The sequence below is a fragment of the Apteryx mantelli genome, chromosome 21, assembly GCF_036417845.1.
Source record: "Apteryx mantelli isolate bAptMan1 chromosome 21, bAptMan1.hap1, whole genome shotgun sequence".
NCBI classification, from domain to species: domain Eukaryota; kingdom Metazoa; phylum Chordata; class Aves; order Apterygiformes; family Apterygidae; genus Apteryx; species Apteryx mantelli.
Window position 1 is genome coordinate 7,158,636 of NC_089998.1, and position 24,575 is coordinate 7,183,210.

At 38.2% G+C, this 24,575-nt stretch overlaps 1 protein-coding gene across 8 annotated transcripts in view; it reads right to left on the reverse strand.

Annotated features, from left to right (window-relative positions):
- Positions 1 to 24,575, reverse strand: part of SPTAN1 (spectrin alpha, non-erythrocytic 1) — a 53,260-nt gene that overhangs the window by 9,661 nt on the left and 19,024 nt on the right. For 6 of the 8 annotated variants that reach the window (XM_067309237.1, XM_067309244.1, XM_067309245.1 and 3 more), the window contains 31 exons: positions 24,312 to 24,467; positions 23,798 to 24,002; positions 23,491 to 23,672; positions 22,331 to 22,574; positions 21,883 to 22,005; positions 21,011 to 21,228; positions 20,164 to 20,256; positions 19,638 to 19,772; positions 19,009 to 19,157; positions 17,616 to 17,675; positions 15,074 to 15,272; positions 13,740 to 13,844; positions 12,948 to 12,971; positions 12,541 to 12,576; positions 10,701 to 10,748; positions 9,841 to 9,932; positions 9,309 to 9,453; positions 9,008 to 9,189; positions 8,729 to 8,828; positions 8,417 to 8,614; positions 8,147 to 8,293; positions 7,476 to 7,579; positions 7,170 to 7,332; positions 4,849 to 4,980; positions 4,380 to 4,517; positions 3,917 to 4,021; positions 3,488 to 3,696; positions 2,367 to 2,487; positions 1,758 to 1,879; positions 1,209 to 1,341; positions 244 to 342 (listed from right to left, as the gene is read on the reverse strand). In XM_067309237.1, the coding sequence (XP_067165338.1) occupies positions 244 to 342; positions 1,209 to 1,341; positions 1,758 to 1,879; positions 2,367 to 2,487; positions 3,488 to 3,696; positions 3,917 to 4,021; positions 4,380 to 4,517; positions 4,849 to 4,980; positions 7,170 to 7,332; positions 7,476 to 7,579; positions 8,147 to 8,293; positions 8,417 to 8,614; positions 8,729 to 8,828; positions 9,008 to 9,189; positions 9,309 to 9,453; positions 9,841 to 9,932; positions 10,701 to 10,748; positions 12,541 to 12,576; positions 12,948 to 12,971; positions 13,740 to 13,844; positions 15,074 to 15,272; positions 17,616 to 17,675; positions 19,009 to 19,157; positions 19,638 to 19,772; positions 20,164 to 20,256; positions 21,011 to 21,228; positions 21,883 to 22,005; positions 22,331 to 22,574; positions 23,491 to 23,672; positions 23,798 to 24,002; positions 24,312 to 24,467 (4,167 nt within the window). The remainder of the gene's footprint in view (positions 1 to 243; positions 343 to 1,208; positions 1,342 to 1,757; positions 1,880 to 2,366; positions 2,488 to 3,487; positions 3,697 to 3,916; positions 4,022 to 4,379; positions 4,518 to 4,848; positions 4,981 to 7,169; positions 7,333 to 7,475; positions 7,580 to 8,146; positions 8,294 to 8,416; positions 8,615 to 8,728; positions 8,829 to 9,007; positions 9,190 to 9,308; positions 9,454 to 9,840; positions 9,933 to 10,700; positions 10,749 to 12,540; positions 12,577 to 12,947; positions 12,972 to 13,739; positions 13,845 to 15,073; positions 15,273 to 17,615; positions 17,676 to 19,008; positions 19,158 to 19,637; positions 19,773 to 20,163; positions 20,257 to 21,010; positions 21,229 to 21,882; positions 22,006 to 22,330; positions 22,575 to 23,490; positions 23,673 to 23,797; positions 24,003 to 24,311; positions 24,468 to 24,575) is intronic. The other 2 variants (XM_067309243.1, XM_067309241.1) reach the window with 1 other exon arrangement.

The following is a 24,575-nucleotide window of genomic DNA, read 5'->3' on the forward strand; positions in this document are numbered from 1 at the left end:
CTGAAAGATTTTCTGTTCTCAATCTACAATGCTGTCCAAGAAACAGCTTTAAAAGCAGTTAAGACCAACGGCTTAATGCAAAAACTGAGTAAGAATTCTTTTCAGACTGCATCTTATTCAGACTGCAAAACCAAGAAATAAAATAGATGAGAAATCAGTCCTGGGAGAAAAGTAAGTCTACTTGGACATGAAAATATCCTGGGTAGCGCCTTGGAGGGTTTTTCTTTATCAGTTTATATTCACCTTTTTAATGAGATCCTCTCCGTTAGCACAAACATCGTTCACTCTGTCTTTGTGGACAGTGAAATCAGTCTCAAACGCTTCATGCTTTTTCAGCAAGCCCTGCAAATACAATATGTAGTCACTTTTAAAAATACTTTCTTACTACTTATTAAAAACAAAAAGAAAAATAGAATTTATTGTTTTAAGTCACCTAGCATAAACTTTTCTATCCAAAACTATTAATCTTATCTTGTTAACACAACTTCTTGGGGTTTTTTTGTGGACAAAAGGAGTCTAGATATAACTTCTAACACCACTTTAAGCTAATTTTCTTTTATCTTTGCTGGATTTCTTGGAAAACTTGATTCTCGTCAGGAAAAGAGCTATTCACACAGAAATAATTTACTTCAGACCAGTGTCAAATCTTTTCCTACACACTATTTACAAAGCTTAATAAAGCACGTGGCAGACAAATCCAGATAAAGAAAGCTCTTTGAAGTGCTTGAATACAATTAAATGTGTGAAGTCCAGGGCTATAAAACAGTAAGGTACACTATATAGTTAAAACATACTAAAAACCTCTCCAGAGGATGTCTTAAGCCTCTGGTTACAGTCCTGCTTCACTTCTGAGTTTCTTATTGGTACTTTGAAGGAGAAGGCAAAACATTTAGCCATCCTCACATACCTATAATTTTGGAGTTAGTCTGATTCAGCCAGTTGCCCAGCACAAATAAAAGCCATTTGATTTAACCAGAACTGCCCATCGCAAATCCAGAGATGCACAACTATGCCAAATTTGCAAGCCATTTCTACAGAAAATGAGTGTTTGGGATGTTTTTGTATAATGAATTAATGTTTTACGATACATGCTTTCAAAATGAACAAACAATAATCTCCAAATTGGAAAAAACAATTAAAAGGAAGGATCCATTAAGGTCTAGCCAACAACAGTGTGATAAAAACAGAGATGACAACTTTCTCCATACCTGGATAGCAGCAAGTGTGTCCCCATAATCCTCACTAGCTACCAATGTCATTTTCTCATTAATCCAGGCTTCTTCTTCCTCAACGTTTGCTACAAACTGTTGGTACTCCAGAGACTCCTCTAGGCGCTGACCTCTGTATGGGAAAGGAAAGGCAAAATTAGCTAAAGTGCTGCTTTACTGCTGCTCCACCACTTTTAGACATAAGGTGTAAAAGCAAATTACAATGGCAGAGAACCTGAGAACAAACAAAGGTTGAACCCTAACGTACAATCGTTCACACGTCTCTCCTCCTCCAGCAGCGGACTGCGATATCACCAGCTCTAGAAATTCACTAGGCCACAAAGCCTGCAGCTATCCAAAACTGTAATAAATCATTTTCTGCCAAGAGTTTCTTTCAGAAAAACATCCCCACCAGGATGGTGCTACTACATGATATTACTGACTAATGACCTATACTGAATTTCAGGTTTTTAGATAAATTTGGTTACTACAAGTCCATGTAACTGTTTTATTTATATTGCATTTTACACAAAGCTGAGTCTCACACACCGAGCAGTTGCCAACTGTTTTAACTCTTTCCAGTGATCCACAAACTGAGCCAGTCTCTGCTGTATCTCCTCCTTTCCAATTGTGTTATCATCTGAAAGCTTCTTCCCAGTGTCTAGGACACCCTGCAGACCACACAAACACACAGTTATTAGAACATGACTTGCTCTCTTCTTGTGCACTTTAACTGGATTCCTACAAATCTATTATGGGTTTTCTTGTATCGGGTCATTCTTACATAACTTAACAAGTGAATTTTTAACTTCTCTAGTTCAGATATTTGTGTGGATTTAGCATAGAGGTAGCAAGTTTATACAAGGAGTAACTTCCTGTCACTTCTTTAAAAATGACTTCTTGCAGTAGCCTAAAGCCTTTTCTTTATCTCGTATTCTTCGGCCAGAAACAGCTACAAGGGCACCAGAACGATGCCTGTTGTCTGATACATAATCTCAATCGTCTAGTACTTGAATTCTGAAATATGACTCTAAGCATATACTGACTTTTATGATAAAAGGTATTTTTTCACTTGAAAATTTATATTTGAATCATTTATCACAAACATGCAACAACACATTTCTTATAGGGCCTCTCTCCTTGACACATTTGCTTTACCTGTATAGCAGGCTCATGGGCAGCTAATTCTGCTTCTAAGCGCTTGTGTTTTTTCCTAAGGTTCTGCACACCAGTTAGGTCTCTCCCGTAGTCCTCTGAGCTAACCAGCAGTTTCTTCTCTCTAAATTCAAAAGAGAAAGAGATGAAATTTGAAACATTCTTACACAGGTCAAACCTCACAACTAGAGCAAACATCTTCATATTTATCGTGTTATAGGATGTTCCTCGTTCTAATTGAGTTTATAGGGCGTTATATATTTTACAGGAAAGCAGCAGTATAAAGTGTCTAATAAAGTTCCTTGTATTTAGAAGTTAATAAATTTTCAAGTAACTTATCATACAGAGGACATAGGGTAGAAAAAAAAAAATCACTGCAGATGATGAGATATTTTTCACAGCACAAAAATCTTGGATGTAAAAAATTATACACATGAATTATCGGCCAACAGCAGCTGACGCTTGGCAGCACATTCAGAATAGTTTGGGGGAAAGAAAGAAGAGAAGGCAGAAGGCCTGTTACCTTTATGTTTGTGTACAAAGGATAGGGTTTCTCTGTATTATCTGCTTCCTTTCTAAGAAAATAGCTACCTTTTGTAAAGTTTACTTGCTGTTCTTTTTTTTTAGAAGCATGACAAAAAAGTGCTCCAATCTGAATGATTTCTACCAGGCTCATGTCTTTTTCTCCACCCCCAAGATATTAACACCAATATGTGTTTGATCAATTATTACATCAGGCTAAAACAACAACAAAAAAACCTTCTAAGTATTTGAAATTAAAAAAGTAAGGTTTGAATTTTTGTTAGGCGTTTTCTCAAAAAGACTAGAGTCAAATTTCAGTTATCTGGTCCAGTGTTAAAAAGCATTAGTTGTTTCAGCAAAGAGCTTTTCTTATTGGGGTCTGGCCAAAGAAAACTGTAGATAAAAGGTCCACACCCAGACTAGTGCTGAAGCCATTTTGAACATAGTTTTCCCTGACTGGGAGGCAAAGGTGATTTCTTGTGCAGGCACATACCTGTGGAAAAGCAAGTTATAAAACCATACTACAGACTATGAGTGTTGTTAGCAAGTTGGCAATAAGCACATGCCCTCACGCCAACACCCAGAACTTCCAAAATACACACTTGATCCAGGACTCCTCGTCATCCATATCACGGAAAAATTGATGCAAACGGTGGGACTCATTCAGCTTTGCACGGCGGGCAGCTGCCATGCTCTTGATCCTCTGAAAGCGTCCGTTAATGGTGTCACGTTTATCCTTTACTTGGGAAGTATCGAAAGCACTGCTTGTCATCAAGCTGTCAGCTTGACTATTCAGGTCTTTGAGACGATCCTAGAAACACGGGTGAAGAGGTGTGTGAACAACATGGATCTCATTTCTGTGTTCGTTATCTCAGTATAGAAATAAAGAGCTGGCTGCTGAGCCGAGTCACAGTTTGTGTTAGGAAAACATGTTTCAACAGGTTTATGACTGCAACACAGATTAAAGTGCTATCTGTAGAATTTGCTGATTACTATGATTTATCTTTCAAAATTAAAAGAGAATGCAATACCTCATGAGCAGATATATCAGCTTCCAGTAACTGGTGCTTCTTCAGAAGGTTGTTAACAGATGCCAAGTCCTTCCCATAGTCTTCAGACGCCAACAGAGCCTCCACCTGTGGGGGTAGGCAAATAAAAAGGGAAGGGAGGGTGAGTCGTGTGCTGCATCTTCACCAAAACTTCAGATATAAGGCCTTTAAAATTATGCAAATTAATTCTCTCCTCAATTTTCAACAACATGGACAAACCTTTGCTGCATCACCCGTTTCATTCGTAAGATATTTTATTACATAAACAATAAAAACATCCACAAGATTTTTAGGCTTTTCAGAATTTCATAAAAAATATATTTTTCCAAAAAAATCTAGACTTGCTTAAAGATGTATTCCAGAAAATCTAGAGATAAGCAAAGGGAATCTAAAATTGGAAAAAACAAGTCTCACAAATGAATAATCACAATATCAGGCAGTTTACCTCTGAAAGCCAGAAATCAAAATCCTTGATTCCAGTATTGAAATTCTGTTGTTTGTTAGCTTCTTTGAGCTTCTGACTCTTCTCTGCTGATTTCTGCACCAGGAATTGCCACTGGTCAGCCAGGGCAGCTAGGCGTGCCTGTTACAAAATGGAAAAGAAAAATGCTATAAAAACAAAATAAAACAAAAGTTCTAATAAATGCAACATCAGCATAAGGTAAAAATTTGGCTGCTGTTTCCAGGTATGCAAATTATACAGTCACTATTTCATGCTGCCTCGCTATAGCTCAGTTTGACTTTTACATCCTGATTGTAGGATCAGGAAACTTCTCTCGCTCTTAAGAATGAAGCAAAATAATTATCCTGATTTTTACTGTACAGTCTTTTTTCATGGAAAAAAGCTCACAACTATCCAAACAGTTAAATCAAAATTTAAACTTAGTAAATCTTCTAAGACTTGTTATATCTACCTTCACAGCATCCTCACTGCCAGCACACGCTCCTCTTTCAATCAGCGAGTTCCCCATATCAATGACTCCACGGATCCGATCCGCATTGGCATGGAGTTCGGCTTCAAAGGCTTGATGTTTCTGATGTTTGCTCTGAATATGACAAAACAAAACTCTTGAGACACTGAACAAAGGGCTCCCAAGTTGTTCTCATAGGCTGACAAGAGAGTGCAACAACTGTCTATGGACAGAAGTCTGCGTATAGCCTGAGCTAAAGAAGTTCTCTCTCTCTCAGTAAGAATACTTATTTGCTCACTCAAATTTGCTCAAAACTCTTCCATTAATCTGCATAACCATCAGGCTTTGGCCCAACAAAATTGACAGTGAGCTGATATTTGTAACTCAGACAAGGTCTCCTGCATTTTACACATGCCCATAAAACATTCCTAGTATTAAGTTTAGGTATTATTCAAGTAAAGGTTTCTCATTTACATCGCCATCACCTCTGGAAAGCAGCAATTATCCATACCTAAGCAGAAGCACAGCGGATCATGCTTTCTACTCCTATTAGTTTTACAAGTTTCTACTTCCCTTCCTAATCAATAGGTAGGGAAGAGAAAACACTGCTCCAGTCTACTTCCTTTCTGCACAGTTTGGTATTAGTCAAAATCATGTGTGACCACGTATTTTGAAATCCTGAATTAACTGTCAAAAACCACTACAAAAATAACTTTCAATTATTTGCTGAAAACTTTTCTCTGCTGAGCTGGGAGCACCATGAGAACAACAGGAGCCTTGGTACAGGAGGAAGTATACAATTCTCTCTCACATATACACGCATCCATCCATCTACCCACCAGGAAGATAACAATAGCACATAAATGACAAGACAGAATTTACACGTATTAACTGGAAATGCTAGTAACGCTGGACATGGGTATACAACGCCCTGAGAGAATGGAATGAAAGGAAACATTAAGTTAAAAATAAAAGATGGAAAATATTATAGCACTGGCATGAGCAATTCTGCATGAACTGCTTTATCTCGGAAACTGCTAATCCCGAATGCTGAGATCATGAAAACATATCCTCCAAAGCTAAATTTACCAACATGCAAAATTCAATCAAAAAGTAACACAAAGCTGCCAATTGCATATCTCCATATAATTACTATTGCAACAAATCTAACAAGACTTTTCTTTTTTAGAAAAATTTGAATGATTTATAAGAAAAAAAATCTGATGTACCACAGCCTAGAGTAAACACAGTGCCTCTCCCCTTCCCTTCTCAAGGTTGCTTCCTCCCCTCTTTCCTTTGTTCCGTCTTCTCCTTCCACATATCCTCACTTTACTCCACTAGGTCTATCACCTTTATCGAAGCCTCCACCTTCAGCAATTTTAATTTTACAAACACAAGCTGACAAAGTTGACATCACATGTCATGAGTTATCACAACTCCTCCAAAAGGGAGGATGACAGACCCAATTGCCAAACTTCTGAAAAAGGAGGATAGCAACCAATTTTTCTATGGACTAACTGCTAAAAAAAATCCCCAATCACTACTAATCAGCTAACGCACCACAAATTAAACAGATCATGCAGAACACACCTGCAAAACAAATAGGTAAATAAACGATGCTGAGGAGGCACTAACAAAAAAAGCCACATCCATAACATGAAGATCAATAGCTGTACCTGGATGAACGTCAATAACTATTAGCAAACAAAGAGATTGGATGAACTGATGGATGGAGCAACAGATTGCAACCAGACCTTGTGCTCACATATAAGCTATACAAAAAAAAAAAACAAGTTCACATACCAGGGCTAGTCCAAACTACAAAACTTACCAGCAGTTTGGAAAGCTATAAAACAGATCGAGAAAAGAAGTAGTTCAGTGCATTCATACTACTTCATTAGCCAGTATTAAAACATACGAGGTAACTTAAGTAATTATTCCTTAATACTGAAAAATGAATGAGACTTCACACTTTAGAACATAAGACAGAGATGAGACCCGGGAACTCAATTTCCTTATTTTATTAACTAGATGCTAGGAAAAAGACAATACCTCCTCAGAGGTTTCTTCAGGAAGCTTGCTGCTGTGGCTACTACATATCTTATTAACTGTATACATTAATTATCAACTAGTGAGTTCTATTTCGGGCCTTCTTTCATGCATAATGCAACTTCCATTTTCTCCTTGTAAAAGGGAGACTGTGCCCAACATGATGCATTATTCTCTTATCATAGAACAAGGATTCCTCTATTCTTTCAAAATAAGGTATGCTTTGTAGAGTTACAGTTTTCATTCCGATTTTTGAGCTGAAAAAACACATTCACCTGGATATTTGTGGGATCCTTATATGACTCATCACTTGCAGTCTGGAGCTTTTCACTGATCCAAGCTTCTATTTCATCCACATCACGACTGAACTGTTGGAGAGTCTGAGATTCTCCCAGCTTAGATCTCTTTTCAATCATTTGAGCTTTCAGATGAAGCCACCTGTACACAATTAAATACACACATAACATGAAAAACTAAGATTGCACATGGCATCGTGTTCAACAGCTACAAACTGACACCAAAGAATGTTCTTTTTCAGTCAGTATCTGCATCCCATCTAACAGGGTGATCAGCGTACTGACCTGTCCAGAACCTCTTTGCGTCTCTTAGCAATGACTCCTTTCGCATAATGATCAGCAGTAATCAGCTGGTCAGCAAAAGACTGCAAGACAGCAATTTTCTCTTCCTATTCAAAACAGAAGCCATTAATTAGGACTATGTTACCTTAAACAAAGCCAAGTGATAATGAGCGACAGGAATGGAACAAGACTTTTTTTTTTTTTTAATGAATATACATTATCGTAAATGTATGGGAGTCTCTAAAGGAAGACCACCTTCTGCAGGACTACAGTATTCAACTTAGAAACCTCTTGCATCTGTAGCAGTTAGGAGAAAAGTATCTTTTGGACTTCAAGCTAAAGCACTATGATCTCTCAAAAAAAGCAGGCAGTTTTCTTTTAGGAGAAACTGAAAATATACTTACCTTTTCTGTTGTTAAAAAAAAAAAAATCCACTTCAAGTCAGTAAGTGATTTACACAAACACTTGCCATTATTTCTACACCATAGCTGTGTAATGGTGAAATACATCGATACATCCCTATCTGCATTAGCCACTTGCAAACTGCTGTAAATCCCAAACGACTAAGTATTTAGAACCATGAAGCTGTACATGGTGAGCAAACGCTTCTTTTGTTAATAACCTGCATGAGAAAACCTGAACTATTTTCCCCTCACTTTATCTATACTCCTCACCTGGACATTGATTGCTTTATCAAAATCTTCATGTTTCTTGATGAGTGCCTCCACACTGTCTAAGGAGTCTCCTTTATCTTCCGTATTTAGGAAAGCCTCTCGGGCAGCCATCCAGTTTTCAGCCTGTTCACAGTCCCGATGAAACAGCTAAGGAGAAAAAAAACTCCAAAGTGTGAGACAGACAGACCATGAGCACTAGTCATCACTACAAAACAGTAAACTTCCTTACGGAAGGAGGAATTTTTTCTTTTTTTAAATGCAGCAGAGTACCTGTAATTCTAGACATTGGTCTAGCATCATTCTGCGCTGCACCCAGGCCTTCTCTAGGTCTGTCCGTTCTTGATCTAGAATATCCAGTTTCTCCTTGATCTCTGGGCTAGCATAGTGTCCATGAGCCAGAAGCTGTTGTCCAAACTGTTCAAATGCTTGGAAAGTACCAGCCCTGGCATCTATTTCAGTGCGGTGTTCCTGCAAGAGACAGAATTGATCTATTTTTGGAACTGTAAATGCAAAGTCTCAGGAAAAGAAACATCTGTTGATGTTTTTATGGATGTTTATATACACTTATAATCTTTCACACACCTGGTGCCTTTCCAGTAAAGCCTCAGCTCCAGTCACATCCTTCGCAAGTTCATCTGAGGACACCAGGCCCCGGATTCCATTGATCCAAGACATAAGGTCCCTGTAAACACGCATTAATAGAGGTTTTTTCCTTTCCTCCACTGAAGTAAGCCAGAATAGGAAAAGCAGTTCCTTTTCCAACCCTCCCCAGAAATATTCCTGTGGAACAATGAACCATACACACTTCACTAGTAATATACATGAAAGATGGATTTTGGGGGGGCGGGGGATGGTCTTTACCTGAAATCACTGAGGAAACGCTGCAGGTCATGAGAATCTCCAAGCTTCTCTTTGCGCTGGTCAGCACGTTTTCCCAGACTGTTCCAAGCCTGGTTCAACTCAGTACATTTTTCTTGGAGATCTTCAGCAGATTCTGGATGTGACTGGATCAGACGTTGGGCAGTTTCACCAAGAGAATTCACCTAGAAATAGAGAAAGGAGAATAAACACAATGAAGACCAAAAAGGTCTTTTCTATAGTTTGATCATTTCTGCTGGATAAGAGAAGAAGCTCTTGGTTTCGTCTCCCCTCTTGATCTCACCTTATCTCCAAGAGCTGCCAAGTCTCTCTCAAAGCCTTCATGTTTGCGCTGCAGAGCCTGCACACTGGCCAAGTCATGTCCATAATTGTCTGTATTTAATGCTTGATTTTTCTCCTCTATCCATTCTTTTGTTTCATCAGCATCTCTGATTTGAGTGAAGGGAGGGTGAAAAGAATTAAAATGAAGGCCATCCTAGGATCTGTTATCTACCAAGTTGCCTATTTCCAGAAAAGCTCAAGTATCTGACAGCTCCATTAAACTGATTTTCTAAGATGATACAGACAAACTTTGGCAAAATAGGACAGTAGCCCAGATCTATCAACCCCTTAGCACTTCCATGTATTCGTGTTAACTAGCTTTCCTTTTTTTAGTAAGCACGTAAAGAATTCTTGTTGCACCACTGGCTGGTCCAACTTCCACTGAAAAAGCCAGGAGTTGGAATATGAGTTGATTGGAATAGGTCCCAGTATGTTTTTGAAATCTTATAATCTATTTTATTGAATTGAGACCAAATACAATATAAACACCCCACCTGTGGAATCTCTGGACTTCATGAGCACTGCCCAGCAGCTGACTTCGTTCCTCTGCCAGCTGCTGCAGAGATCTCCAGCGCTCATTCAATTCCTGCACAAAAAGAACCACTGATATTGCAGAGTACAGTTTCTAGCATTTTTGTTTCAACAAGAAACTCCTGTATTGGGCTCACTGAAGCTTTATGATGCCAAACAGAAAAATTTACTGTCCAACAACATTTTGTTCACTATGCCTTTACAACAACCTTTCTCTGAAGGTACAAAAATGTTTCAGCTTCTTCTTCAAAGGATCCTGTAAACCTGTATTTCAGCTGACCTAAAAATAGATAGTTGAAACAATGATCCCCAGCCTTTTTCATTCTGCTGACTTCTGCAAACAACCCCTTCTTCATCCCTGTCTTTACAGGCTTTATTTCAGGGGTCTGCTAAGATTACAAAATAGCAATGCTGGAATATTTCCTAAAATAGCTGCACCTCAGGGTTTTAGCGTATGTAAACAAATTTCATCAAGCAGTCAATAAAATAAAGGAAAGGTCAAGACTGGCTTTTCACTACAGGTGAAGATCTAGATACAGAATTTCTGTGCATGCAGTTACTGTATTCTGCTTAACTCCACAAGAACGCACAAATTCAAGTAACCTAGCAAAATAAAAGCATGGTAAGGGTTTCTCCTGGGAGGAAAAAACAAATTATTAACATCCTGATATAGCCTGAAAGGCAAATGCTGTATTTCAATATTTCTTTCTACAAGTTCATCCAGAAGGATTTATAGAAGGTACTGAGACACAAAGAATATGGAAAGGGAGGGTGAAACAAAGTTTTTAGCTTTTAAATCAGTTTCAATGAGCTGTTTTATTACCTTGATGGAGTTAAAGGTTGCCACAGTGTGTACCATCAAACGTGCAGACTATATGAAAAGGCAGAAATAATAAAAATGTAGCATTAAAAGTCATATCCTACCGATCAGAGCCAAAATCAGATTAAAATGCCTTAAAAATCCATAATAACTTGGCCTAGATCAACTTTATAGAACATAGGAAAAAAAGAAACACCCTAGATTTTAAGTTTCCATGAAAACTTGAATTCTTTAAATACTTCTTTAAAACAGTGTTTTGAATACACTGTTTAATATTAAACAGGAAGTAAAGAATAAGAAAATAAACGTAAGTAAACTAAAAAAGCAACTAAAAATAATTATCTGCAATACCTAACGTATAATAGATCAGAGTACAAATTCTTAGTTATTTACATGTGAATATTATCTTGTTAGTGCAAATTAAAACAAGCAACAATAGCCTTAATGAGGACAGAAAAGAGAAAATTAAATACAACATTTGATAAGGTGATTAAAACCCCTGCAAAACTCAGTCCCACAGACAGAGAACATTAATTGCCCAAACTGTTCAACTTCTGGCATATTTTTTTGCAAAATCAGCTAAATAGTTAATTCAAGTATTTCTAGAGCACAAGATGACATTCAAAATTGGTGAAGGCTCATTAGAAAGATAATAACCAATTCCCTCCGGTGTGCAATATCTTTATCCGAAAAGGATGGATTACTTGCAAAATTCATCCCTTTGCAGACATGCACAGAGAACAACTTATAGTGTGCTAAGTTACTATGAGACAACCATTCAATGTACATATTTATCAATGTACAGATTTATCAAAAAAAAAATCACTAAGTCCTGTTGACAAGGCTACATTTTCTACAATGCTGTCAAATCAGAGCATGTTCAGCTGTTTTTCCTATACACACGCAGTTTAAAAGATGTACAAGCAGTTTTAAGTCTAAGAGGGTGGATGTAAGACATGAAACATGGGAATGAAATTTTATAGAGGAAAGCACAATGTTAGGTAATGTCAAAAATATTCAAGTATTTTCATGCATCAATGGGTAACAGCTATTCCACTGTAAGCCACTAATGAGCGGACAAAGTTTTCCTCTACTCTTGTAGAAGATGAGCTAGAGATGAATAATGGAAGACAAAGATACTGCCAGACATACGGCATATTCCTTCTTAAAGGAATATTGATATAAATGGCTTTGACTTTCAGGAATAAAAACATTTCTTTCTGGTCACTACATAAAAAAGAATTAATGCCAAGTAAATGGGAAAGATTTTGCATTCAGTGGCCGCTGTAATAGTTAAAAATGTTGGTATCAAAACTGCTATTAGTCTTAATAGTAAAGCCTCTAAGCAAGAGAGTAACCTTGCAGAGAGGTAAAAAAACAGTCTGCCAGCAATTTCTATGGCTACTGTCTCAGTTATCCTCATAAACATGCCCAAAAATAGAGAGTTGACCTAAAAGTCATTTAACTTTGCCTAGGTGGCTTTTGCTTTTTTTTGTTTGTTGTTGTTGGTTTTTTGTTTTTTAAAGAGTGGTATCTATATGGCGTCTTTATAGATCAATAGAGAGTTTGTATGCATGTATATGAAGGTGAATTCCTAGTGAATACGCTATAGGTTTTTGCAACACGCTTGCTGAAGTAAACAAAGTGAAATGAAATTCTCTAACCCTAAATTATTATCAATTCAAATGCTAGCTGAGACTAGGACACCACTGACCCCACTTTGTCAACTGTCTTAAGGGCGGGAGGAAGGCACGTGAGAGGGTGCACAGTCCAGAAAAAGGTGATGTGCTGTAGTTCTTGTTTTATTTTCCTGTTTGGCATGCCACTGAAGAATGACACCTACCTTCCAAGGAGAAGCTGTCTTAGAATCAGTTTCATCCTGTTTGAAAATGCGAAGACACAACTTTAAATGTACGAAGAAAATAAGAAGCGAAATCTAAAACTATCAGAATACATGAAAAATCCTTGAGATACTGTAGTTCCCCATGTTCACTCCTTGATACAGTAAATCAGCTGTTACAAATAAGCATTTGCATTATTTCTGGGTTATCCTGCTCTGCATTGGTTTGTGATGTGAGGCCAAAAAAGAAAAGGAACTAAATGGATCAAAGATAATCTTTTTATATCCATTCAAAGTCATTATCTACAATGAGTTCCTTCACGGAAATGAATCACGATTATGGCTGAACTTTTACCTCGTACATCCCATATTGTTATACTTGCCACACTGTCTCAGAAATTAACACTTACCCTGGGCATCATACCATAGACTTCCTGCAAAGGAAAAACAGAAGCAATTAGTTATTTCTACAGAATGGCTAGGAGAATTTTACTGTTTTTGAGAAAGGGAAGATATCAGAAGATATGCTGCCATCCTTTGAGATAGCTTCTTCTACAGATCGGTTATCAGCATGTTATTAAACCAAATAGTGCTCATACCACCTAAATGTGCAGCAGAAATGGGAGTCTGGCTACTCAATAATCTACTGTAACATATCATCTTAGAGATCAAAAATAACGAAGCTGCTTCAATATTCTGCTGATACTGGATAGAATTATTTACAGAAACGGGAATGTATACGAAAACTTAGCAAAAATTAGTGATTAAAAAAAAAGCACTGTAAATTGAGCTCTTTCATTTTTTTTTTTTAAGCATTATCCCCATTTAACTGTGATAAAATGAAGGCAAAAATTCCCAATTTATATGAAGCAAGAATAATGCATGGATTCTCCGTGGCTTTTAATATCATTTTAATGGCTGGAAATCCTTGGGGGGGGAAGCTATAGACAGTGCTGTTTGCTATAGCACTATTTAAAAAGAAACAATTCAAATGATAAACTTGTGATGGCCACACTACAAGGGGCATTAAGTGTCTTGTTAGAATAACAGTAATATCAGACCAGAGACCAAAAACGAACACCTAGAATCTTGCAGCAAGCCTTTACATGCACAAGGGGAAGACAATGGAAAAGACAACAAAGAAAGGAAGAAATTCTTTTGCTTCTCAACAGCATTAGACTAAGTCAGAAAGAAAAGCAGACCTGTTGCTGTACCGCTTGCACTTCATCTGCCATCAACCCTTCTGATTCCAGATCATTTGCAACCTTGTTTATGTCCTTCAGACGCGATTCGTTAGCTTTTAAATCCTGTACAGAACAGCAAAATATCCCAAAATGAACATTCACATAAGCAAAGCATGGGGATCAAGCTTACACAAGCAGAGGTGCCAAGAAGTACCCAGGCTGTAAACAGCAGGACTTTAAGCCCACTTGATCTTTACAGTTACCAATGGACATACAATGTACGGAACCTATACCGAGAAATCCCAGCTGTCAGTATCAATGGATTAAAGAAAGCCACTATCAGTTTTCCATACACAAAATTAATTAATGATCAGCAATGGAATTAACTTTGAAATTGTGAAGGATAACAGCATTAACAAAATGAAGATCGAAAGCTATCACCCATATTTCTGGATAAATAAGCTAGAAGGGAAGCAACTTAATAAGTAATTTTATTAATACTCTTAAATACATCCAGACGAACAAAAAGCTTTCTATAAAGCAGAAAGGGAAGCTGCTTAAAAAAGCAATAGTGGGGAAATGGCAGTTAGATTTTAAGGTTTAAGGGGTGTCACAGTTTAAGTTCAACCACTAGTTTAAAAAAAAAAAAAAAAGTATCCTCTTTTCACCTACAATATTAGGTTGTCTCAAGTTGTTTGTTAGCTATTACATTTGCGGCTTGGAGGTTAATGTCCACAGAATTATCAAATCACTGGCTTTTCCAATATATAAAGTCAGGTGTCTTTGCATTTCAGCATGCAGTATCTTACTGAAGTAGACAGAACAAATATATCTGCCCAAGCAATTCTTTCTTGTACGCAGAATAAACAAGGACTGCATACATTGGGAAAAGACAAAAAGAACCAACACCCAAAGCCAGCCGCACTTTGAAGCGGACACAACTATCATTTCATATCTTACAAAACACTACAGATGAGAATTAAAACACACTCTTCCTTTCAACCAAAGGGAAGAAGAATAGCTTAAATGGAGGTTATGCTTTGCACAGAAGAAAACTGTTGCAAAAGATGGCAGGTTCTATATTTAAGCGTTATAAAAAGATTTGCGGTTCTCTGGGAGCTGGGAAGCATGTAGCAACCTGGAAACTGTAACCAAACAGAAGATACCCTGGAATGTGGGTTCTTCTCTATACTCACACAGACCAGAATAAATAAAATATTTTTGTTTGCATGAGAACTATGTTTCTTTTTCAAGTATACTCAGTGATGAAAGAAATTACCATAGACACATAATCAGGAAGTCAGAGGGGAAAGTCCTAAAACCAACACAGATAATGTAGCATTACAATATACCTTCTGAAAATCATCAAATTTCTTCTGCAGCACCTCCACCTGCTCCAGATCAGCACCAACTTCCTCATTTGTGAGTGCAGCTTCCTTCTCATTGATCCATTGCTGAAGCTCATTAGCTTCACGGAAAAGCATAAACTTTTTGCAGCTTTTTTCTAGCATGCCTTTACGCTTTTCTCCCAGTTCAAGAAGAGAATGATATCTGGAACAAGCAGAAAAGGAAGGCAGGGGGACAGTCAGATTTATGAGCAGAGTCACAGTAATTAAACATGTACTGGTAGCACCAAAGACGCGGGAAATCCCTGCAAGTCTACACACTGTTCTACAGAATGATCTACTTGTATGTGATTAGGTAAATGTAAGCTGTAAAACCGTACGTGTTTCCCCTCTCCGTGGATAAGTACGCTGAAACAGCACCTTCCAAACGAAAGTCTTCCAGTGGGCAAGGGCAAAACCTGAACCACAGCTTATTTCAGGGTATGCTCTTAAGCTACAGCAGCACTGCAGTGCAGGGATGAATCCATACAGCATAAGGTACACAAGGAAAAGAGCTTACTTTCTGAGTATTTTCCTATAGTACATCAAGTTTGCCATGAGATTATTAAGATCCCCTAGGCTCACAGCCGTTGGACACAAAATATCTCACCTAGCCATTACTCAGGGCAAAATCTGCTGAATACTTTTCTGAGGTGATACTTCTTCGATAATACAAATACCTGCAAATGCGTGGGAAATTCACCTGCTTGATTTTACTTGTGCTGTTCTTCTATCTGTGGAATTCCCAACATCATCAGTAAAACTACTCCTTGTTTACATTAGAATAAATATGAAGTAAAACCTCCAAAATTCATTTGAACAGGCAAATTAGCCTTAAAAGACCAACATGAAAGTATAACAGCATCACCGTTCTAAAAAGCACAAGACTAAAGTCTCCTATTTGATTACAGTACTGACAACCAACAAGACACAGACAATCCTACAAGACCTTTCCCAAGCTATTGCTTAAAAAGCCAACAGAAGTTTTGCAGTCATTACTGATACTAAATTACAAATCTTGTTAGCATTACAAGCATAATGCCCATTTTTAAAGAACCTGCGCTCAGAAAAGCCACCCTTAACACCCATTATCACCCTATGTTAAGTCTTCTGGAAAATAAGAAATTCTAGCTGCACCTATAATGCTTTTTATATACTGAATCAGATTGTAGGTTGACCTAGTACAGTGATTAACAGCAGCAACTAATTCTCTTTATTAAGCTATGAAGATGTCCATTTTGATGTTATTAAATCAGTTAATATAAGACATTGCTGAGACACCTGCAGGAGCCTCGAATGGGGAAGGGCAGCCGTACAACGTTTTCACTTGTCACCCTGGAGCGCACAGGTAGTTACCGAGCAGGTACACCTCCCAGCCAGAGAAGGCAGCATTTTCCTAACCTCTAACTCGGAGGTGAGAGTTTGTTGAAGAAAAGCCTTTATGCCTTGGGCAGGACCGTCTGTATGTGAAACTGATAATCAGCTCTAGGTTTTTCCATGAAGCGGTCCTCGTGGTTTCCTTTCTATCCTGGTTTTGAATCAAGGCCAAATAGAAAGGAACTAAGAATCTTTCTGTATTGGGTTTGAATGGAAGCGTTCTACTCTGACCCGAATGAGCTACTGTACGCGGGAAACACTAAGCTTTAAAGCCCGGCTGACTGCAGAAGTTCACTTCAGCATACAATTTTAGGTCTTAAATACTTATAAAGCTCATAGAGGATCTGGGGCCAAATCCCTTTAAGAAGCAGATCTTCTCTCAAACTTGCTCTGCAACAGTTCACAGAGGTTAACACAACGCTTTCACTTGGGATTCTCAAGAAATGTCCTCTATGAAAAAACAGTGAGGCACAGCCAGGGAACACTATTCCTTTGGATCGCCTGGCAACTTTCAAGAACATAAAGCAAATTTGGTATTTTTTCCAGCAGATTTGAACACAAGTTTTAACATTAAGTTAATGTTATAATAACAAACAATCATCCTATATAAACAAACTAACGTATTTTGACTACCCAGCATAACTGTTATTTTAACTATGACAACCCCACCTTTTCCAACATGTAAGGCACTCATATGCAATATGCTATACACAGGGAGGGAGGGAGGGAGGAAGTGTGCATGTGTGTATGTATGTGTGTACATATATATATGAAAAATGTAATATTTTTATCTGGACCTCAGAAAACACAAGATATGCATTAAAAAAATGGTCTAGACATTACTAAAGCATCATTTGGTAAGCAAAAATCAGTATAATGGAAAACAACACCATCACCAATTTAGCAATGCAGAGGTGACCAACAAGAGAAGCAGCTGGCTGGACGGCTGGCTGTAAAGAACACATGAAACACATACCAGGGTGCTGATCTAAACTAAAATAATTCACATTGCAGAAATTGCTTCCTTCATGTCTCTTTGGAGCAGCTTTCCCAAAGAAAGAAACAAACAAAGGGAGAATGAGCAGTGACAGTATGGAGACAGCATGGTTTAGAAAGGGCTAATCCTACTCACAGTTCTTCGACCTGTTTCATACGCAGAGATACACTGCCGACTTCCTTAGTTATGAGAGTCCTGCACAGACAGAGGGAGCACAGCAAATGCATGCAAAAAATTAGTCAGATTAACAAAAATAATGAAAGCAGCAGCTCCATCCATGGGTTGTCTGTGGTAGGAGATGGTTAAGAGTTCACATTTAAATGGAGAAAACTAGGTGTCATTCAAAAGCAAACACAACAAATCAGACCAGGAGTGCAAATCACATAAGGAAACCTCATCAGTACAGTTGAACTCTCTCTATAAGGTCTCCTCATTTCCTGATCCTTGTGCCATTTGATTTACAAATGAAGGGTAAGGTTCCCTCTCTTTGGCTCCAAAATAAGGTACTCCTGTTCTAGTTCTTAAAAGTACCATGCAAACCCATGAGAAAGTTACACATTATCAGAAACCTGAACCATGTGTCACAATTATCCAGCATCCTTTCTTCTCACTGGTGTGAGCTATTTTATTAAATTAAAAAAAAAAAAAAAAACCACAGCTAAAGTAAGTAATCATTGTATGTCATTGACGAGCGTGACAGTCATTGTAATAACTGGTGACTCAAAACAACTGAGTGGGAAAAAATTCTCATGTAGAGTGACAGTGTAACTGTGAAAACAGATGGGAGTATACACAAAACTTTTAGCTTTGGCTTCCAAGTGGCTTGATAAGATGAGCCTGTAGCCCACATCTATCGCCTACAGCCCTCACTCAAACTAATCTACAACTACCATGCGTTCCAAGAGGTTATTAGCAAGCGGTCATGCAGCTTTCTCCACTTGCAATAGCAAATTCCTCTTTTTTTTTTAAATTAAAAAAAGAAGGGGGGGGGAAGAGATTTTAACCCATATAATGACAAAAAATAATGGCACCACAATTCAGGAAAAAAGAAACAAGCTAGTGCCAAAACAGCCACAGTTCCTAGGCAGGTCACCTGCAGAGGCAGCCCTATATAGGGAGGGTACTGTACTTTATGTAACCAAATTTAAGAAAGCATTTCAAAACAGATCACATGGTAAGAAGTGACGACTACAAATACAAGAGCTGCTTAGGACAGATATAACTCACAAACAAGTTTAAGTTGTTAGGTACAACAACAAAAGGAACACATAAAATACTGAAGTCAGACAGTAAGTTGAGTTCAAGTGTCATGAATTTTACAGTTAAAAATGGGAGAAGCAACAGGAAAATCTAGAATAAGAATAAAAAGACTCAATAAGGTGTCTCTGGTAAAGGAGCCCCCAGTTTTGCTCCATTTAATTCCTCTCTAGTGTAAGATACATCAACCTAAACTTCTGGCATATGTGAAAGGCAAAGGCTAAGCCAGCAAGTGCTGGCTGGTTCTCATATCTTATCAGTTAGACCTTACTGGTTGTCAATTTGCTCCTGTCGTATCGCTATGCTGCCTTGCTCTTCCAGGAGATTCTCTCGGGATGCAGACTGGGCAGGATCTAGTTTTTTCACATAGGCAGCAGGTACAAAGCCCTGACGGTCATTAACTTCCACCTTCCACCAGTCCTGAACAAAAAGAAAAACGCGACCGGCATTAGGCAAGCATAAAGCAGGGTCTGAAGCTGAAAGTTGGGAAGTTAGAGGCTTCTATTAACACAGGAAAACCATCAACGATCTTAACAGTTTGCTCTTTTTACAGAGGTCATTTCAAACAAACTGCGTTTTGAAGAATCTAGGTCTTACTCCCAATTCTCCCCTTGTTTTTGGTCAAAAAATCCTCTACAGTGGGTAAAGAAGTTTTCCTCACAGACACATGCCCTATGGCATATGAAAACAATGTTGTTTATCCGATTTAGAAAAGCTGGCACCTACAAGGGAGTCACGGGAACGAGCTGAAGAGGCATGCCAAAGCGCAGAAAGGGAACATGGACTATACATGCAAATGCTTTCACTTCTTTGAATGTTCTTGTTTAAAAACACTACTCAGACAAATACACAAAACTGAGTGAGCCAAGCAGCTCAGAAAACCAGAAGGTAAGAGCACACCTTGTTAGTGCTGTTGAGTAGGGTCAGGATATCTCCCTTTTTCATAGTCACCTCCCGGGGACTCTTCTCCTGGTAATCATAGAGGGCCAGGACAAGCTCTTTTCCAGTTTCATCATCTGTGGGAGCAACTTGTTGCTAACAAAGACAGAGCAGAAGAAAAATAAGTTAAGGTATAGAAATTGTTAAATGTTCGCTATAATCAATGTAATTGTCCTAAAAAATATTTTAGCCTTAGTTAAAACTACTGTAATGCTTTTAAATGATTTTTGTTGAAATATATGCAAGACAGGCTTGTTTTAGGTGCTGTCTGGACTTAAACCTTGAAAACCACCACATTATGCTGTTTTCTTCCAGTGCAACATAGCTGCCTGTTATGATTATGAAAAAAAAAAAAAGACCACTAACTTAGTTATGGGAAAATAAAGTACAGTCTGCAGTAAGTTCTCAACGACAACTGTTATTAAGCTTTTTCTTTACCTTTTGCTGACCCAAGAATTTTAGCAACATGATTAGCATCTTTCCTTACCCTGCATGACTGGGCCTGCTCCCTGAGTGCCTGTATGCTACTGCCATAAGCAGAAAGATCAGACATCAAAGCTTCATGTTTCTTCAGAAGAGCCTGAAACCAAATGATAACAACAACATGTACACCTAGCCATTTGTACAAATGCTACTGGGCTTTAAAACACGTATTTTGGTCCCACATATGGGGAATGTGGGTTCTTCAAAGCTGCCACAGTCTTGTGACTCTCATGAGAATAACTACTTCTATTTATTCACAGGCTGGATAGTGGTCCTAATGCTTCTGGGGCCTTTCCTCTACCTTATCTCAGAAGCATTCTTTCGTTCTGACCAGGGCTACAACATATCACTCTGGAAATAGCATAAGGCTGAAATCATGCCTTTAAACTACACTTATTTTCGATGCAATTGTCAGCCTGCAGCGTCTGGAATGTGGCTTTCGGCCACAGAATAATACCAGTAAAATAACTCTTAGATTAAATAAAATGACTTTCAGATCCAGTGCATTACTGAAAACTGAACTCAATGAAATGCAACATCACATTAACAATTTACTGGTATTAATCTCATTACACTTTATGAAAATCCTATAATACAGTGCATACAAATGCAAATTTTCTTTGCAATTGGTTTAATATACTGAGCAGCAAAATACCATGCAAAATAACAACTAAGACAGAAAACGACTATTATCATCTTTTGACTCTGACCCAAAATGCAGCTTGAAGCAAGAATCTTCCACCCTTTTTCATAGGAGTTCCGAAATCAGCACAGCACCTTACTTTCTTTACCACTGGACAAAGTCCATGCTCTCCATGTGCAAAACTGATTCATACAACAGTGTTACACACCTCAGCAGAGTCTTCATCCTTCCCATAATCTGTGCTGCCTACTATGGGCTCTTTTTCCCTCATCCAGGATTCAGCCTCATTAGCATCAGCAAAGTACTGCTGAGCTTGTAGGGAATCCTCTAGATCTTGTCGACGCTGCGATGCCTTAGCTTTCAGAGAGTCCCATTTTTGGTTTAGCTCATTCAGTTTGGCTTTCACATCCTCAGCAGCAAAATGTCCTAGGTACAGAAAGGTAAAGAGAGAGGGCCCTGAAGAACTTAGAGATATGAATAATACAGACAAAAACGTCACTTGCACTTCTTAAAAGTCACAGAAGTTAGACCTCTGTAAACCTATCTAGCTATTCTGACTAGAATAATGAAAGCATAATTCAGCTTGTCCTTTTGGCACAGGCTGGAAAACACTGTACCTGTCAATCAAACTGTACTAGGAATATTTGAATCATTAAGAACAAAACAAGCTACATTGTAACATTTCTTCTCAGTGATGAAACAGGAGAGGTCATCTCTTTCCAGAAGCAGAGTTTCTACAGCAGACAAATATTATTTCAGACAAGCATTCTGAATCCCAGAAGTTAAGAATGCCAAGTCAAAAATAAAGATGCGTACTTGTATAACAACATGACTGGCTCTCACCGTCTTTGGGCATGATTATTTCCCACATTATGATTGTGTATCACAGATACAAGCCTTTAATACATTTCTCCAAAACACAGGCCAAATATCACAGGCACAAAGTTCCTGAATACAGGACTCTTAAAAGCCCAGATAAAAACAAGCAGTGATGCTTATTTGTACAGGGTCAGAGAACAAAGCACAGTACAAAGAATTTTGCATTTTTGAAATAGAAAGAATTAAAATATTGAGACACACCCTCTTCCACCATAGCATTTCCCTTCTGGGTGACTGCTTTAATGCGGGGCTCATGGCCTGCAATTTCCGCCTGCAAAGCCTGATGCTTCTTTAGCAGATTTTGGACACCAATTAAGTCCTTCCCTGAAAGATACAAGACAGTTAGTCAGATAATTCAGAGTCTTTAGACTAAACAAAAATTTTAAGGAAGCTGTGACCATTGGCAGACTAACTTGCAGAAGAAGTATTATCACAATCCAGACAGAGCACTATGAAAATTGAGTTACCCACCAGAACTGTACAAATAATGTAACAGGAAAAGAACCATGGGTCACAGCAAATAGGTAATTCCAGGCACCATTACTTAAAATAAATGTTTCAGAAATTGCCAGAGAACGTCCTATAAAGAGACAAGTTATAATGGAGCAATTTCATCATCTAAATCCTGTGGATATCAGGATGGACCAACCTCGGTTTGTTGAAGCTGCAATAGGTTCTTTCTCCCTAATCCAGGTCTCTTCATCCTCAATGTCACGGAAAAGCTGCTGCAGGCGAAGAGAATCTGCAAGTTTCTGCTTGCGAGCTACCATAGGATCCTTCAGGGCTTCATAACGAGCTACTAAAGCTTCTTGTTTCTTCTTGATATTGTCAGCATCAAAGTGTCCAGCATCTTGGAATTGGCGTGCCTGGATGGTAATGCCATCTATACGATCCTAAAATCAATACAATGACAGCATTAGGTCAGAATCACGGTAACATTTCAAGGCTTTTATTATGCTTGCTATGTTCAGGGACTGAAAACATTCAGACAGTATCTTAGATAGATTCAGGTCTTAGATAATGCTTTATATTGTGACAGAGGAAGAGAATCTCAGCTGCACATTGTCAGTGCAATAATTCTGGGCAATAATTATGTCCTGAATAATATTCAGCAGATGAAACACAATTGTTTTTAATCTGCCAATTTCATAAAAGAAAGATACAAAAGTTTTTTTTGAAATTACAACTTTACAGATATGTTAATTGAGTTCGGGAATAGCCAGGACAAGCCATTTTTCAACTGAAAATTAACAATTGCTGGAATATAAATTCTATCGATTTTTTTGCTGTGGATTTAGTTCCCCTAAAGACCATCTGCAAAGGTAGGAACCACTTGCTGTAGAGTTCTACATTTAAAAATAATTATCTGTTTTCCCTTCCCTTCCCATTTTCAAAACAGAGCTATATGAAAGTGAATCGAATGGGAATAAGCTGTTTGCAAATGTAGAGTCTAAGTCCAAGTGATTTGGAGGAATTATTTCCCAGGCAAAGTGCAGCGTATCTTCTTAAGCCCATACTTGGTTCTCGGAAGCATCATTGCACAGGACAATGCTGTGCCACTAGCAGGTAACAATATACAAGTATCTTACTTCAAAAAAAATTTTTTTTGTCAAAGTTGTGAAGATATTCTTAGAGACATATAATTTACACTTCAGTTCAAAATTAATTCTGATAAATAAACTGTAAAGCTTGAAACTACAAATTTTTCATGCAAATACAAATTCTTACTACTATCTCCTAAGGTCTCTGGAGAGAATATTTTCAGGTGAGCAGATCTCAAAGGGAAGGAAGAAAGACTGTTGTCCTTACCTGATGGGCAGCAACATCTGCCTCCAGAAGGGCATGTTTCTTCTGAAGGTTCTGAACATTAGTAAGATCTTTTCCATAATCATCGGAAGCCAAGTGTCCCTCTACTTCATACAGCCACAGCTCAATGTCTTCCACATTGCGATTGAACTGCTGCTGTTGATTGGCTTCACGCAGTTTTATTCCTGAGTGAGACAGAATGATGAGAGGAAAGGAAGATTTGAGTTTTCCACTTCATTTCACTTCCAGTCTTCTCCAGGCCAGACTCTCTAGAAGAAGCATTGTCCATATTCTCCTGAGTAGGTCTTACCTTTGAGCTCAGTGGCCTCCAGAAGTTTTTTCCACAAGCTGATAACTTCATTCATGCGAGCTGCCACTTCATCAGACGCATAGTGATTGACATCAATCAACTTCTGGCCAGCTTTCTCCAGTGCATCAATACGACTCTGATTAGCAGAAAGTTCTGCCTCAAAAGCCTGATGTTTCTGAACTTTACCCTGCAGGTTTGATGGATCCTACAGATGAAGAAAGAAAAAGAACCTTTCAGCCTAGAATTAGTATCTATAAATCTCTGCAGAATTTTAAAAATTAGACTACATTCATATACAGGCCAAGATGTCATCAGAGGAATTGCTGCCACAAACACACCTGTGAAATGAGAACATTTAAGCTATTGAATGAGCACAAGTGAATCATGATGAGACAATCCTTCTTGGGGTCAGGGAGAACTTACAATTCCTTCTGTTGCATTAATACTGCCTACATCAGCAACATTTTGGCTGACATTGCCTTAAAATTATTCAGGCATTCAACTTTGTTTTTACCTTGTAAGCCTCATCTGTTGCGGTTTTCATTTTTTCATTAACCCAACTCTTTAGCTCATCAGAGTCCCGGAAAAACTGCTGCAGATGGAAAGAATCTGCCAGCTGGGCACGGCGGTACATAGCTCTTTCATGAAGAGCATTTCGGCGGCTCAGCAGCTGAAAAAAAAAGTAAAGACTACTAAATTCTTAAGCTTGTAAGAACCACCACTGTATCTCTACTTTGGGGAGAGCTCCACTGACTTGTACCGTATGTTTATTACTTCT